This window comes from Schizosaccharomyces osmophilus, chromosome 2 (genome assembly GCF_027921745.1).
Source record: "Schizosaccharomyces osmophilus chromosome 2, complete sequence".
NCBI lineage: Eukaryota > Fungi > Ascomycota > Schizosaccharomycetes > Schizosaccharomycetales > Schizosaccharomycetaceae > Schizosaccharomyces > Schizosaccharomyces osmophilus.
The window spans coordinates 2,265,319-2,277,498 of NC_079239.1; the positions used below are offsets into that span (position 1 = coordinate 2,265,319).

Genomic DNA, 12,180 nt, shown 5'->3' on the forward strand with positions numbered 1-12,180 from the left:
AGAGAACAGCACTGGTCAAAATGTCTGCCTCTGAACTTGCTACTAGTTATTCAGCTCTCATTTTGGCTGACGAGGGTATTGAAATCACTGTAAGTGCCTTTCTTTGTGACATTTAGCAAGCACACAAGCGTGTGAGATGTCAGTGAGTGATGTTCGCTGAAGTAGTTTCTACGCGTTTTTTTGGAAATATGCTTCTATTTGTGTCTTTTTTATTATTTCGTTCAGCAATATACTAACTGTCTACTCTAGTCTGACAAGCTCTTGTCTTTGACCAAGGCTGCCAATGTCGAAGTTGAACCCATCTGGGCTACCATTTTCGCTAAGGCTCTTGAAGGCAAGGACCTTAAGGAACTTCTCTTAAACATTGGTTCCGGTGCCGGTGCTGCTCCCGTTGCTGCCCCTGCCCCTGCTGCTGGTGAAGCTCCTGCTGCTGAGAAGAAGGAAGAGGCCAAGGCCGAAGAAGAATCAGACGAAGATATGGGCTTCGGTTTGTTCGACTAAACATTGTGTGTCATGTTACCAGTCCAGCTTCTTTCTCTAAAAAAATTAAATTGATTACCTTCACTTTACACTGTGTAGGAAGATGATTTTGTCGTAGTTTCGATCATCCTTGTAGACGGCGGTTTGTAACCAAGTAGGCGAAGTGTGGTTCCGTGAAGTCATTTAATGTATTTTCATAATGTTCAAATGAAAGAGTGAGGTCTTGTTCATTTCTATGTTAAAGCATCTGCCATCTTTTGCGTAATGAAAGTTGATTGAGAAAGGCATTCTAAGACATGGCATGGTTGCTTGAAAAAGAAGTATTCTCGGCCCTCCAAGTTTTCTAAGCTTGTTTTTACATAACATAATCAATAATTCTAAAGTAGCATTTTTAGTCTGTTTTTCTACTAATGGTGAAAGATTTAGCTATTCGCTAACTGCCAGGTCATTTCCAAATCAAGCTTTTTTTGATTAGTTGCTAATAATTTAAAAATATACAATTCATTCAATATTTTCATAGACATTGCTCATCCTATAGTTACTGTGGTTGTATCCATTCACATTTCCTCTTGAGCACTGACAGAATCCTTACGCTCTACCACCCATACCATGAATCCATCATGTGTGGTTTACGGTACGTTTTATTAGCTTCGTTTTGGTTAAACTAACTTTTTTTGAATCTATAGTGGGTAATATTCCTTATGAGATGGCTGAAGAACAGGTCACTGACATCTTTAGACAAAGTGGCCCTGTAAAGTCTTTTCATCTTGTCATTGACCCAGAATCTGGGCAGCCCAAAGGCTATGGTTTTTGCGAATACCATGATACTGCTACTGCGGCTTCTGCAGTCCGGAATCTAAACAATTATGATGCAGGCACGAGGCGATTACGCGTTGACTTTCCTACAGCAGACCAAATTCGCCGACTAGACAAATTGGTTGGACCTCCTTCGTATGGACAATACTCACAGCCTTATTCTATGCCTTCCTATGGCTATAATCCTCCTTATAATTCTTACCCACCGGCTAACCCAAACTATGGTTATTCTGCTTACCCTCCAGCTCCGAATTACTTTCGAGGAACGCCATCTCAGTCCACGGGAGTGTTTGGCAACGAAGATATTTATCGCACGTTAACCCAATTAGCTCCTAATGAATTAGATTATATGCTGTCTGCTGTCAAGGCTTTATGTTTAGAAGCCCCTGCTCAAGCAGAACAGTTGCTGGCTGCTAACCCTCAGCTCAGTTATGCCGTGTTTCAATCTATGGTTATGAAACAATACATTCCTGAATCATCGATTGGCGATTTGCTAGTACCTCCCACCAGTGCTAAACCGCCTTCAACAGATATAGCGGCTCGCAGTTTTGCTAGTCCCCTAATGGCCCCTACATCGGGCTCTCCTTATGGTTCAATTCCTCCCCGATCATCAGAGTCCTTTGCGAGACCATATTCTTCATATATGGGACCATATGCAAAACAGCCCAGCCCATACGTTGGAATGCCAACTGCACCAGCTGTAACCTCAAGAGGCTCTACGCCAGCCTCTGTTCCTTTGTCTCCTATGCGCGGGTATGCTTTCCCCTCCAATACTGGTGCACACCCTCCCACTGCAGTTGGCAACGGTATACGACCTATGTCTATATCAGCTCCCGCAGTAGCTGCGCGAAGCCCTTCTATTCCAATATCAAACACTACAAGTCAGAGTAACGCTACTGCTACACAAAATGAAGAAGCTACTAAAGCCGCTTTAATAGCACAACTAATGGCTTTAACAGATGAACAAATAAGTGTATTACCACAGGAACAAAAAGAAAAGATCATTGAAATTAGAAAGGCGGTATCTGGAAAATGAGCTAGGGGGGAAGAGAAAAGAGTGAAAAATTAGACTGCCATTCAAGGTTAGAGTTGTTTCTGATGGATTTTGAGGGACAAAAATATAAACAAAATATGAAGACAAGTACTACTAGTGAGAAGCAACGGCTTATCTTTTGCGCGTATCGTAAACATAGACAGGGCTCTTGTTGGGTCCAGGAACAGCACCTCGAACTAGAATGCAATTAAGATCAGGGTCTACATCCCAGACTAAAATATGTTCAATTGTTGAACTTTTGTGACCCATATGGCCTGCCATTTTACGGCCTGGGAGAACACGACCCGGGGTGGTATTTTGACCTGTTGAACCGGCAGTACGATGCGACAAGGAAGCACCGTGAGACGCGTTTCCTCCTGCAAATCCCCATCGTTTCATGACACCAGCAAACCCTTTTCCTTTTGTAACTCCCTTAATATCAACGTATTGTTTTGGTTGAAAGTAATCCGCATTCAATTCAGTGCCCGAGGGTATGAGTCCTGATTCATCACGAACTTGAAATTCTTTAATATGCATCTTAGGGAAAACACCACTAGCGAAGAACTGACCCTGATCAGCTTTTGTAAGAGCGTGAGGCTTTCTTATGCCCGCACCCATTTGAACAGCGTAATAACCGTGCTTTTCCTTTGTACGGCTCGCCATAGCTTGGACGCGATCAAATTGTAAAATCGTCAATGGGATCCACTTTCCTGTTTCATTGTCCCATGCACTAGTCATTCCTTTCTTAAGTAAAATCACACCCGTCCTTGGGAGCAAGTGGCGCCTTGCATGTGCTGCTTCTGGTGAATCTTGTATTATTCGTTTAGGGATTGCAGTTGCGCTTTGTGCATACCCACGCAAATGTATCGGGCGAAAACTCAAACATGAGCGATGAAAAATGGATGCAAGATTCATGATTTCTTCAAGAAATCGAGATGGATAGAAAAGGTAGTTTCGACTGCCTTTGCTTCAATGGGATGCTTTCATAACATTCATTGGAGTGCAGTAAATTGGTTAGCGTCTTTGGTACAGTTCACTAAGCTTGTAATTTGAAGAAATTGAATAGAGAATGAAAATACAAAAGGATGCGTAGGTTGAATGGGTTTTTTTTTGTTTTTTGTTTTTTGTTTTTTGTTTTTTGGAAACGAAGGAAGAGATACTTGGCTTCACGAACGCTACAAGAGGCTACTCTTGGGTCATGGCGAAACATAGAAAGTAGCTACGTAGAAAATGCTGATCAGACAGTCCTTCAATTCCTTTTCTGGATGTATACATTGATTCAATAAAGAAATCAACTAGATAAAAGTACAAGATTTACAAAAGTAAATGACAGCATTAAACGTTGTCGACATAGGATCCATTGTAAACAAGACTTATTTTGGTTTGGGTAAGATACTTGTGTTCAAGATTCAAGATCACACTTGAGGTATTTGCTTGGTAACTCACTATGTACGATCATTAACATCATGAAGGTAGAATGGAAAGGAGAATGACAGTCGTAAAAAAAAAATAGGGACAGAAAAGTTCGAAGAGAGGAAACGAGAGAATGTACCACCCGACAAGCAAATGTTCATAATCGTCAACAAAAAAATCATTCCATCAAGATTAATCATCTCCAGCAGGAATTTCTTCCTTCAGAATCTGTTTCAGATGAACCTTCAGATTCGTGTGCTCATCTCCCCGTAAAATGTCATGAACGAAATAAGCGTCAACATCCATTTGAACCTTTTCCTTGTTAGTTTTTTTAAATATATATGTATATATAGAATGCAAATAAATGATACAAGATACCTGCTTTTTTTATCAACAGAGACCTACTTAAATTCCCTTACCATTTCAAGAGTACCACGAATAACTCCACACAAGATGTTGGAGTACCATAACTTCGAGCGAGCTTCGACTGGCAATTCTACAAATTCTCCCAATGGATTGTCATCAAGAGTGAGCGTGAATGTCTTGTCCTCTTCCGACCAGTCTGTTACAACGGGCGTTACGTTCAAGAACATTTTAAAGCCCACCTTGGCTACCGTTTCGGCAGTCTCCCGAAAGTCTACACAACGCTGCCATTCAGTTCTAGCCAAGAAATCTTCAATGAGCCGAATTCCAATGTTATACCCCCTTGTAAACAATGTTAGTCTTCGAGTATAGCAAGGAACAAACCTTACATTTTTTCTAATTCCTCATTTACATGTTCATAGCTCATGTCTCGACACAACTGAGCGACGATGGAGCCATAGGTTAATACGAATAGTTCGGCATTCTGTTTTAATTAGTTTCCATCAAAGCAGCCATGGTCCGCTAGTCGCATACCACTTTTTCTACTTTCTTATAAACATCCTCTCCTACTTTGGATTTTGACATGGCAATTGCTGGTTTGTTTACACTTTTCTGTCGATTTGGTCGTCGTTAACTACGCTTTACTGGTGAATGAAGAACCCTACCCTACATCTGTGACCATTCGAAAATGTTTCATAAATACTTTGGCTATTGTGTGTTAACTTATCTTTACCAAGCATGCATCTTAAAGATCTGAGTTGGTTTTCTGATTCCTTGAGCACTTTTCTACCGGGATGAGATGCTTCTTGTCGAGGAAGAAAAGAGCTGATGGAATTTGAATCTGCAAACATGGTGCGAAAATGGTACTTTTCATTGACTACGCTGATGATTGATTTCGTTGCTGGAGATATATCGATGAAGGCACAATTTAAAGACTACAACGGTATCTGAGTAGACAGTGAATAGCCATTTTCGTGCTACGGTTTATAGACATCAAGAGTAACAAGTTTCAAGTGAAGTAAATAGACCATAGAAGGAAGAGTTCGAAATATAACACAGATTTTGTTGTATAAAACTTTGCATTTCATTGTAGTGTTATATACGTTATTCGCGGTATCATAACTAGAACTCGTTGGCATTATAACTACGTGTTGACGAAACAATTAAAGATACCCTTAATTGCAAACCCTTGAATGGTCTTGAGTCGTGTGGAAATCGAGTTTCCCTCATAAGCTCAAAATACGACTTGTTCAAGAGTGTTTAAAAACATGTAACGGGACAAGTAAATCCATCCATAACGAAACCATACCATTTGGCTACGGTGGCCTTCAATCATGGCATTGCGTATGGTCTGTATGGATTGTCTTTTGGCTTCAATCGTAATGTGCTTCTGTTTACTAGAAAGAAACTGAACAACAACCATTCGACAACAATCGAGCCAGTACAAATATTTTTGAAAAAATCCCACTGACTTCAAAGTGAAGAGCTGCATGTCAGCAACCATTTTGGAGGCATTTCTGATGCTTAAGTTAGCGTTTGAATGAAAACGTGCATAGACAGGCAGGAGTGTTCCTTGTTTTTCTTAACTTACAGAGCACCGTAAAAGCAAGCTTTGTGATTTGGATGTCCCGAAATACCATCTTTGTCAAACGTAATTGCCTATTACGGACAGGTTAGTGGACTTGGATTTGAACAAGAAATAATCTAGCGAGAAACATACCAACTTGATGTCCTTTTCCGTTATGTACTTATGAATGTGTTTGGCAATCACAATGGAATCCCATCGTTCGTACATGCCATCGCTTAGCCTTTTGTCAGAGAGAATCTGAATGTTGCTTTTTGGGATTCGATATTGAGAAGCTGCATTAACAAGTTCGGTTTGTCGAAGATATCCAAGGCCATCAGCGTTTCCTAAAAGAAAAAGGTCAGAAATAGTGTTTGCCAGGGCGAAGTGTGCGAATTACCGTTGGACAAGCATAAGAGATGCACTTGCACATTTTGATGCTGGCTTAGATACTCCAGAGTAGGTCCAAAAAACATGCTTTCATCATCAGGATGCGCAAATATGATTAGGACACGGTCTTTAAGCAGCTTGCTTTTACTTTCAGTAGAAAAGTCTACTACAGAAGCTATGCCCATAATTATGACAGCCAAAGTTAACCAGAACCAAATCATTTTGTTAATGTCTTTTGTCTTTATTTCTTAAATCAACTACAGAGGCCGTATGGGTAAAATTATCATATCTGTCTGAGAATGCCCTATATAGTGTGTTTTGTTTATGGCAGGAAGTTTCTGGTAATATCAGTATGTAATGGGCACCAAACCTCCAGAAGTGTTTACTCTTTAAAGCGGAAATTTTAAATCTATATATATATATATATATGGATAGAAAAGTAGAAAATTGTCGTTGATCTTATCGCTTAAAAATGGTGTGGTTTCACAAATGATCAGTAGATGTACATTGCGTTTTGACAATTTTGTAGCTGACGAAGCTTGAAGCAACTGAAGAACTTAATCAGACTTTACATTAGAAAAATCCATAGAAGGATGCTCTGCCGGTTTCTTTGCTCCTATTTCCCATTGAAAACGACGCTGGTTTCCTTGCTGTGATTGTAAACGAAAGCCAACATAATCGTATACAAGTTTTCTCAAGCAGAAATGTTATGGCATTGTTAGAAGAAGAAGTGCAAGATGAAAAGACACATCTTGCTATTCTGTTTGTCTTGCTTGTTTGCTAAATTTACCATGTACTTAGTTACTGTCTCCTATTAGCAAAACCAATCCTTTTGAAGTCAAAAGAGTCAAAAGAAAAGAAATAGAACATATCATTCATTCGAAAAATAACTAGTTGTTTTTGCTAACCGTTTCGAGACTTCTAAATGTAAAAATATCGATTCATTCCTACTTTTCCAAAACAAAAAATCGTCTTGACTACAAGTTATAGCCTTGCTGATGGATACAAGCTGAAATTCATCTTCTCCAAACTTAAACAACTAAAAAGCAAAGAAAAAAAGAGAAATTATTCTTGTTTGCAGGATTTGTTTGTTTTTTCAATTTTTTTACTACAACTACTCCTTCATGGAATGAACAGCTTCATTGTCACATCATTCTTCAAAAACTAAATTTTTCATATTCACATTTGCTGATTCAACTTGGGCGGAGAGAACAAGGGCAAAAATATTTATAAGGGTACGGATACATACTAAAGGAATTTCTTTAGAGTGTTTTCTTTTGCAGCATGGAAGACGAGCTGTTTAATGACTCATGCGATGAAGAAAACGAGTTTGATCGAGCTTTACAAGAAGCTGATCAAGACTCCATACACAACAGTGTGAGTTCATGGACCCAAGTCCCTATAGAATCTATTTCAGGCTTGTCTTACTACCCAAATTGGCTTCCCCCGGACCTACAAAATCAAATTGCGAATGTTTTACCTGAAAGCCTGTTTTCAGATACCAACTCTGGAAGACAATTGCACCTATACGTTCCTTTCCCAGAGCCAATTCAACGCTTAAACAAGTACTTACCATCCGAGTTTTTGTCCGACATTTGGAGGGATCAACCTGCTGAAGCCTCCATCATCCAAGTTTATAATCCAGGCGATGGGATTATCCCTCACAAAGATTTGGACATGTTTGCCGATGGTGTCGCCATCTACTCTTTCTTTTCAGACATAACTATGGTGTTTACGTTACCATCTCAAAAACTCAAATGCGATGTACGGCTACAAAAGGGAAGTTTGGTTGTCATGCATGGGCCAGCAAGATACCAATGGCTCCATGAAATACCATTTCGAGGAGGAGATTGGATTCCATTATCTTCCCAAGATGAAGCAGCATCCTCAAAACAAACTTGGATGCCAAGGAATCAACGTTTCAGCATTACTATGAGACGAATTGTAGAAAACCATACCTTTGGGTAGCTCCCCTAATTATCTTTTGCATCTTTTAGCTACTATACACTCCTCAAAAAACATTCCTCCTATATATTTTCATATTATGCATTTCTTCTTTTCATTCACCTTTCACTTTCTAATTCACCATCCTGCTCTCCTTCACTCGTTTCTTTTCAAAAGCTATTCTGTATCATTTCTTTTTACATTGCCGATTAGCTTCCCTCTACAGTACATTCAATCGGTCTGTGTTTTCAATTCAAACAATCTACACTCAGGTTTCTACTACTTTGCATATAAGATGAAAGCATATAAAGCTGTGCTTCATTAATTTACAAATGTCAACTCATTAACCATAGTTTAACCCAGGAATTGCTATTCCATTTTTGATTGTATGAAACAAAATGAGCCATCTCTAGCTCTACATTTATTGCTGTTCCTCTTCGTCGTTGCCGACAACGACGTTGTAGTAACGCAACTCGTAGACACCCTTCTTGGTGGAAACGACACGAAGCCAGTCACGGAGCTATAAACGTATTAGCTACATGTTTGACTAAATAAGGCTAAAAGATAAGTAAGACTTACAGAGTGCTTCTTCAAGAACTTCTTGGTCAAGTACTTCAAGTAACGACCAGAGAAGTCGATGTGAGCAATGACAGCAACCTTGCTGGAGCCTTCACGAGAAACAACGACGGAAGAGCCCAAGTTACCAGTCTTGCCATCGACCTTGATGCGGTCGATCAAGTACTTTTCGAAAGCGGAGATATCAAAGATCTTGTCATTGACGGCAGCAGTAGCGTCGATAACGTACTTGTTGCTAACCTTTGCTGCTTTTTTCTACGTATAAGTTAGCCTACTGGCATCATCCAGCAAAGCAACTTACAACCATGATGACTTCTTCCTACGAGTGTTGAGGTGGTGGAGGATGAATGCTGCAAAACCCGGTTTCCAAATTTGTGTAAAAGAAAAACCAGTCACAGTAACAGAAGTAGCCCTACCCTATTTGTCTACTCGATTTTCAAAATAACGAATCATTTCATATTACCCTATTTTTAGTCTCTTGATATAATATGATATTTCAATAAGTTATGAATAATCTCAATTTGTTTCATTCTTCGAGGCTGTCAAATAAAGAATCAGTGAGTTAAAAGCTTCATCAATGCTCGCTTTTGTGTAGCCTTGACAGAGAAAGAACGACAATGGTCGTTTATCGCGATGGTCGTTTATCGCGAGCCAAAGTAGAGATACTTGAAAACAAAATGTAACAAAAAATAATTAATTAAAGCATCAAATAATCAATATGAAAACTAACTTTGTATAAATTTTGACAATTTAGTTTGTCTTTCTATGTGAGTCTCAAAATAAATTAGGATGGATAGGATGAAATCATCACATGATTTTATCAATACATGAGTTAGCTAATGTATTCCCTCTGCACATAATTTCCATCCTTTTACGGCTTTTCAGATTGTACTGTCTGAAGGGCAGCTTGAGTTAACATGGACAGTCTTCCTTCCAAATCATAATTATGATACTCTTGAGCCTTTTTCAATTGTTGCTTTACCTCTCGTTCAGCTTCCAAAGCATGCATATCCCATTCAAGTGCGGCCATCTCATAATGAGCACTGGGAAGAATCCAAAAATCGCGATTAGCTTGTGAAAGATAATCTTTATTCATATTCATGACACGGATTAGCCGAGCCCTAGATGATTCATAATTCTTTAGATGTCTTTCAACAACAGCCAACAAAAACTCTTGGAGAGCAACCCCATCGTCTTCAGTACACTGGCATCGCTCAAGCTCGGACCGAAGTATGAGTAAATGCTCTGGATCATTCAAACACCAAGTTACGAAAATGTAAATCAACTCTATATAAGGAGGAATATCCATGGCATCAGCTAAATTAACCTTTAGTTTTGCAGCCCTATCTTCCCATTTTTGCACTTTGCGAACCAAGTACATCTCCACAGGTAGAACTCTCCTCTTCTTCTTCTGAACCAAAGTCGGTGATTGCTTCAGGTACTCAATCGCTTTTGCCAGATAATTTTCAGACTCTTCTATATTACCTCCATTGTTCTTTAATTCCCTGGAGTGTTGTAACATACAACAACCGGCAAAGAATCGATAAAATGAGTGCGACCAAGAATTCAAGTCTTCTAAATCTAAAATTGCTTGAGCGGCTTCCTTAAACTTCCGGATTCCGACAAAAAGCATGGCAGTATCAAAGCCCTTCATGGCAATGATTTGTTCCATGCTGGTATCGACACGAGTCTTTTCTAACTCTAGTGCTTTTTCCGGATCGCCTCTCAAGTAGTGAAGTTTTCCTTGCATAACGGCCCAAATTGCTCCGTTGGAATACCTCTGCCGTACGTTATCAATTCCGTCTTGACAACGCCTCAATTCATCAGCATAATCCAATGGAACAATACTAGCAGAACTCTGAACCAAAGCGTTAAAGGCATAAAGACATAGCAACGCAATGGCTCCTTGCATATTGGAATAGGTGGTGGCTTTCCACAGCAATTGTACCGCGTCCTTTCGCTCACCATGCATGGAAAAAAAAGAAAGCACTCTCATTACGGAAGGAGATAACAAAGAAATCAAGAATGTTAATACGCCATATCCGGTACTTATACCAGATTCAATAAACTCGTCTATGAATTGAGCATTTGAATTCGTTACTTGAATTTCTCCAGTTTCCTTCTTTTGCTGAACTTCCCGAACATGCTCCATCATTTTTGTAAATGAAAGAAATGTCTTACGAAGGTGATATGCAGACTTTACATTATCAAACAAAGACCCTGCAACAAAACCTAAGATGGATTGCATAAGAGAAAGATCACAAACACAAAGTTGGTACTCATACCCACCTGGGTAGCTTCCTACTCGAAGGTCATGAATCTCCATAAACTTGCGACGTGCTTCAGCTCGCTGTTCTGCTGTATTTAGACAATTCCATGCTTCTTCAATAGCAGTTGGTTCAAGTCCTAAAATGGCATGATAGAAAGCATTACCGGCCTTACCGATGCAGCTTTCAACTGTATCGCTATTAAATGTTTCTTTCGTTCCAGACACGTCGTCATTCAACATCAAGTCAAACCCGTGCATAAGTTTGCGCAAACCTGAGACATATTCATTCTCATCGAAATGAGCATCCTGCTTTGCAGGATCGCTCCTGTATAGAGAAGGGAGCCGAAGGTGCTTGCTGATATTGAACATTTTTGTCAATCAATCAAAGTAGTACAAGAGAAAGGTTTTTTCGATAATTAAAAGACACGATGAAATCCAGATATAAAATTCTTTTCTACAAGTTAAGATTAGGTTCCAGATAGTAAAACGCAAAAGATATAATGAAGGGATCCAAAAAATTCGTCAAAATTTGCTAAATATGAAAAGCATAAAAGTGTTCAACAAGTATGCTCATTTAGGAGGATGTACAAGGAGATTAAGTTTTTAACCTCTTTGATTTTCCAGAAATGAAAAGGAAAAGCTCTAATCAACTATTTTTCTACTAGCTTTACTTTAAGTAGCCTTGAGTAGTTATCAAAGTCCTCTTTTTTTTTTAACTTTCTCAAAGCGTAGCAACTAAGCTGTCAATCCTGAATAGTTTTTCAAGAGTATGAAAACGCAAATAGTTTCCGATGCGATTTCACTTCAAAATGTTGCAAATTGCGATTTTGCACAACAAACCCTGCAACAATGAGTTTGGCAAAAGGCAGGTTTTTCTTGTTTACGATAATACCATGGGTATCTTGACGTCACCTAAAACCCCGATCCGACTAAACACTCGGGTACGGATTTTGGATGCCCGACCTTAGCTAGAATGCCGTGGCAAATACAAATTTCAAGTTTGTTTATTTACTTTTTTGTATTTCTTTGTAGGTAAAAACAAAAATATTTTAAAATTTTAAATAAGAAATCGCTGGGTTTTGTCGACTAAAAAAGCTCTACGTCGTTGTGCTGGAACGATATATATAATATAAGAATCTACAACGGTCCTTTTGTTTGTTTACATGAAATCGAAAGGATACCAAAACTAAGAATAGATGAGCACTTGCTTTTCTCTTAATAAGGGAAATATCCATAATAAATAGTGTTCGTTTTCCTACTGGACTTCCGCTGTAAATTGCATCTTGTCAAATATTACTACATGAGTGTAAAGTAATTGCATCAGGAATTACA

The 12,180-nt window shown here is 39.0% G+C and overlaps 8 protein-coding genes and 1 non-coding gene across 9 annotated transcripts; 4 read left to right on the top strand and 5 right to left on the bottom strand.

Moving 5' to 3' along the window:
- Window positions 1-20: 20 nt before the first annotated feature.
- On the top strand, window positions 21-501 carry rpp101 (ribosomal protein P1 Rpp101; the record flags this gene model as incomplete). Its single annotated transcript, XM_056182321.1, has 2 exons — window positions 21-89; window positions 250-501. The coding sequence occupies 2 exons, from the start codon at window positions 21-23 to the stop codon at window positions 499-501; spliced, it is 321 nt and encodes a 106-aa protein (XP_056037797.1).
- A 588-nt stretch (window positions 502-1,089) lies between these two features.
- Window positions 1,090-2,332, top strand: rna15 (RNA-binding protein Rna15; the record flags this gene model as incomplete). Its single annotated transcript, XM_056182322.1, has 2 exons — window positions 1,090-1,114; window positions 1,167-2,332. The coding sequence occupies 2 exons, from the start codon at window positions 1,090-1,092 to the stop codon at window positions 2,330-2,332; spliced, it is 1,191 nt and encodes a 396-aa protein (XP_056037925.1).
- Window positions 2,333-2,461: 129 nt separating this feature from the next.
- Window positions 2,462-3,244, bottom strand: mrpl9 (mitochondrial ribosomal protein subunit L3; the record flags this gene model as incomplete). Its single annotated transcript, XM_056182323.1, has 1 exon — window positions 2,462-3,244. One exon carries the CDS (start codon window positions 3,242-3,244, stop codon window positions 2,462-2,464), a length of 783 nt encoding a protein of 260 aa, XP_056037800.1.
- Window positions 3,245-3,934: 690 nt separating this feature from the next.
- bet3 (TRAPP I, II and III complex Rab GEF subunit Bet3) lies at window positions 3,935-4,690 on the bottom strand (the record flags this gene model as incomplete). Its single annotated transcript, XM_056182324.1, has 4 exons — window positions 3,935-4,054; window positions 4,162-4,447; window positions 4,495-4,589; window positions 4,640-4,690. The coding sequence occupies 4 exons, from the start codon at window positions 4,688-4,690 to the stop codon at window positions 3,935-3,937; spliced, it is 552 nt and encodes a 183-aa protein (XP_056037921.1).
- A 291-nt stretch (window positions 4,691-4,981) lies between these two features.
- On the top strand, window positions 4,982-5,058 carry snr79. Its single transcript, XR_008803703.1, has one exon. It is a non-coding gene; the product is annotated as a small nucleolar RNA snR79 (predicted) (small nucleolar RNA).
- Window positions 5,059-5,339: 281 nt separating this feature from the next.
- On the bottom strand, window positions 5,340-6,280 carry gpi12 (pig-L, N-acetylglucosaminylphosphatidyl inositoldeacetylase; the record flags this gene model as incomplete). Its single annotated transcript, XM_056183872.1, has 4 exons — window positions 5,340-5,622; window positions 5,697-5,764; window positions 5,826-6,016; window positions 6,070-6,280. 4 exons carry the CDS (start codon window positions 6,278-6,280, stop codon window positions 5,340-5,342), a joined length of 753 nt encoding a protein of 250 aa, XP_056037724.1.
- Window positions 6,281-7,343: 1,063 nt separating this feature from the next.
- On the top strand, window positions 7,344-8,027 carry ofd2 (histone H2A dioxygenase Ofd2; the record flags this gene model as incomplete). The annotated part of the gene is made up of 1 exon (XM_056182325.1): window positions 7,344-8,027. One exon carries the CDS (start codon window positions 7,344-7,346, stop codon window positions 8,025-8,027), a length of 684 nt encoding a protein of 227 aa, XP_056037785.1.
- Window positions 8,028-8,424: 397 nt separating this feature from the next.
- rpl22 (60S ribosomal protein L22) lies at window positions 8,425-8,886 on the bottom strand (the record flags this gene model as incomplete). The annotated part of the gene is made up of 3 exons (XM_056182326.1): window positions 8,425-8,523; window positions 8,583-8,834; window positions 8,881-8,886. 3 exons carry the CDS (start codon window positions 8,884-8,886, stop codon window positions 8,425-8,427), a joined length of 357 nt encoding a protein of 118 aa, XP_056037923.1.
- A 564-nt stretch (window positions 8,887-9,450) lies between these two features.
- On the bottom strand, window positions 9,451-11,217 carry SOMG_03537 (protein with a role in clearing aggregate protein; the record flags this gene model as incomplete). Its single annotated transcript, XM_056182327.1, has 1 exon — window positions 9,451-11,217. The coding sequence occupies one exon, from the start codon at window positions 11,215-11,217 to the stop codon at window positions 9,451-9,453; it is 1,767 nt and encodes a 588-aa protein (XP_056037924.1).
- Between the last annotated feature and the right edge of the window lie 963 nt (window positions 11,218-12,180).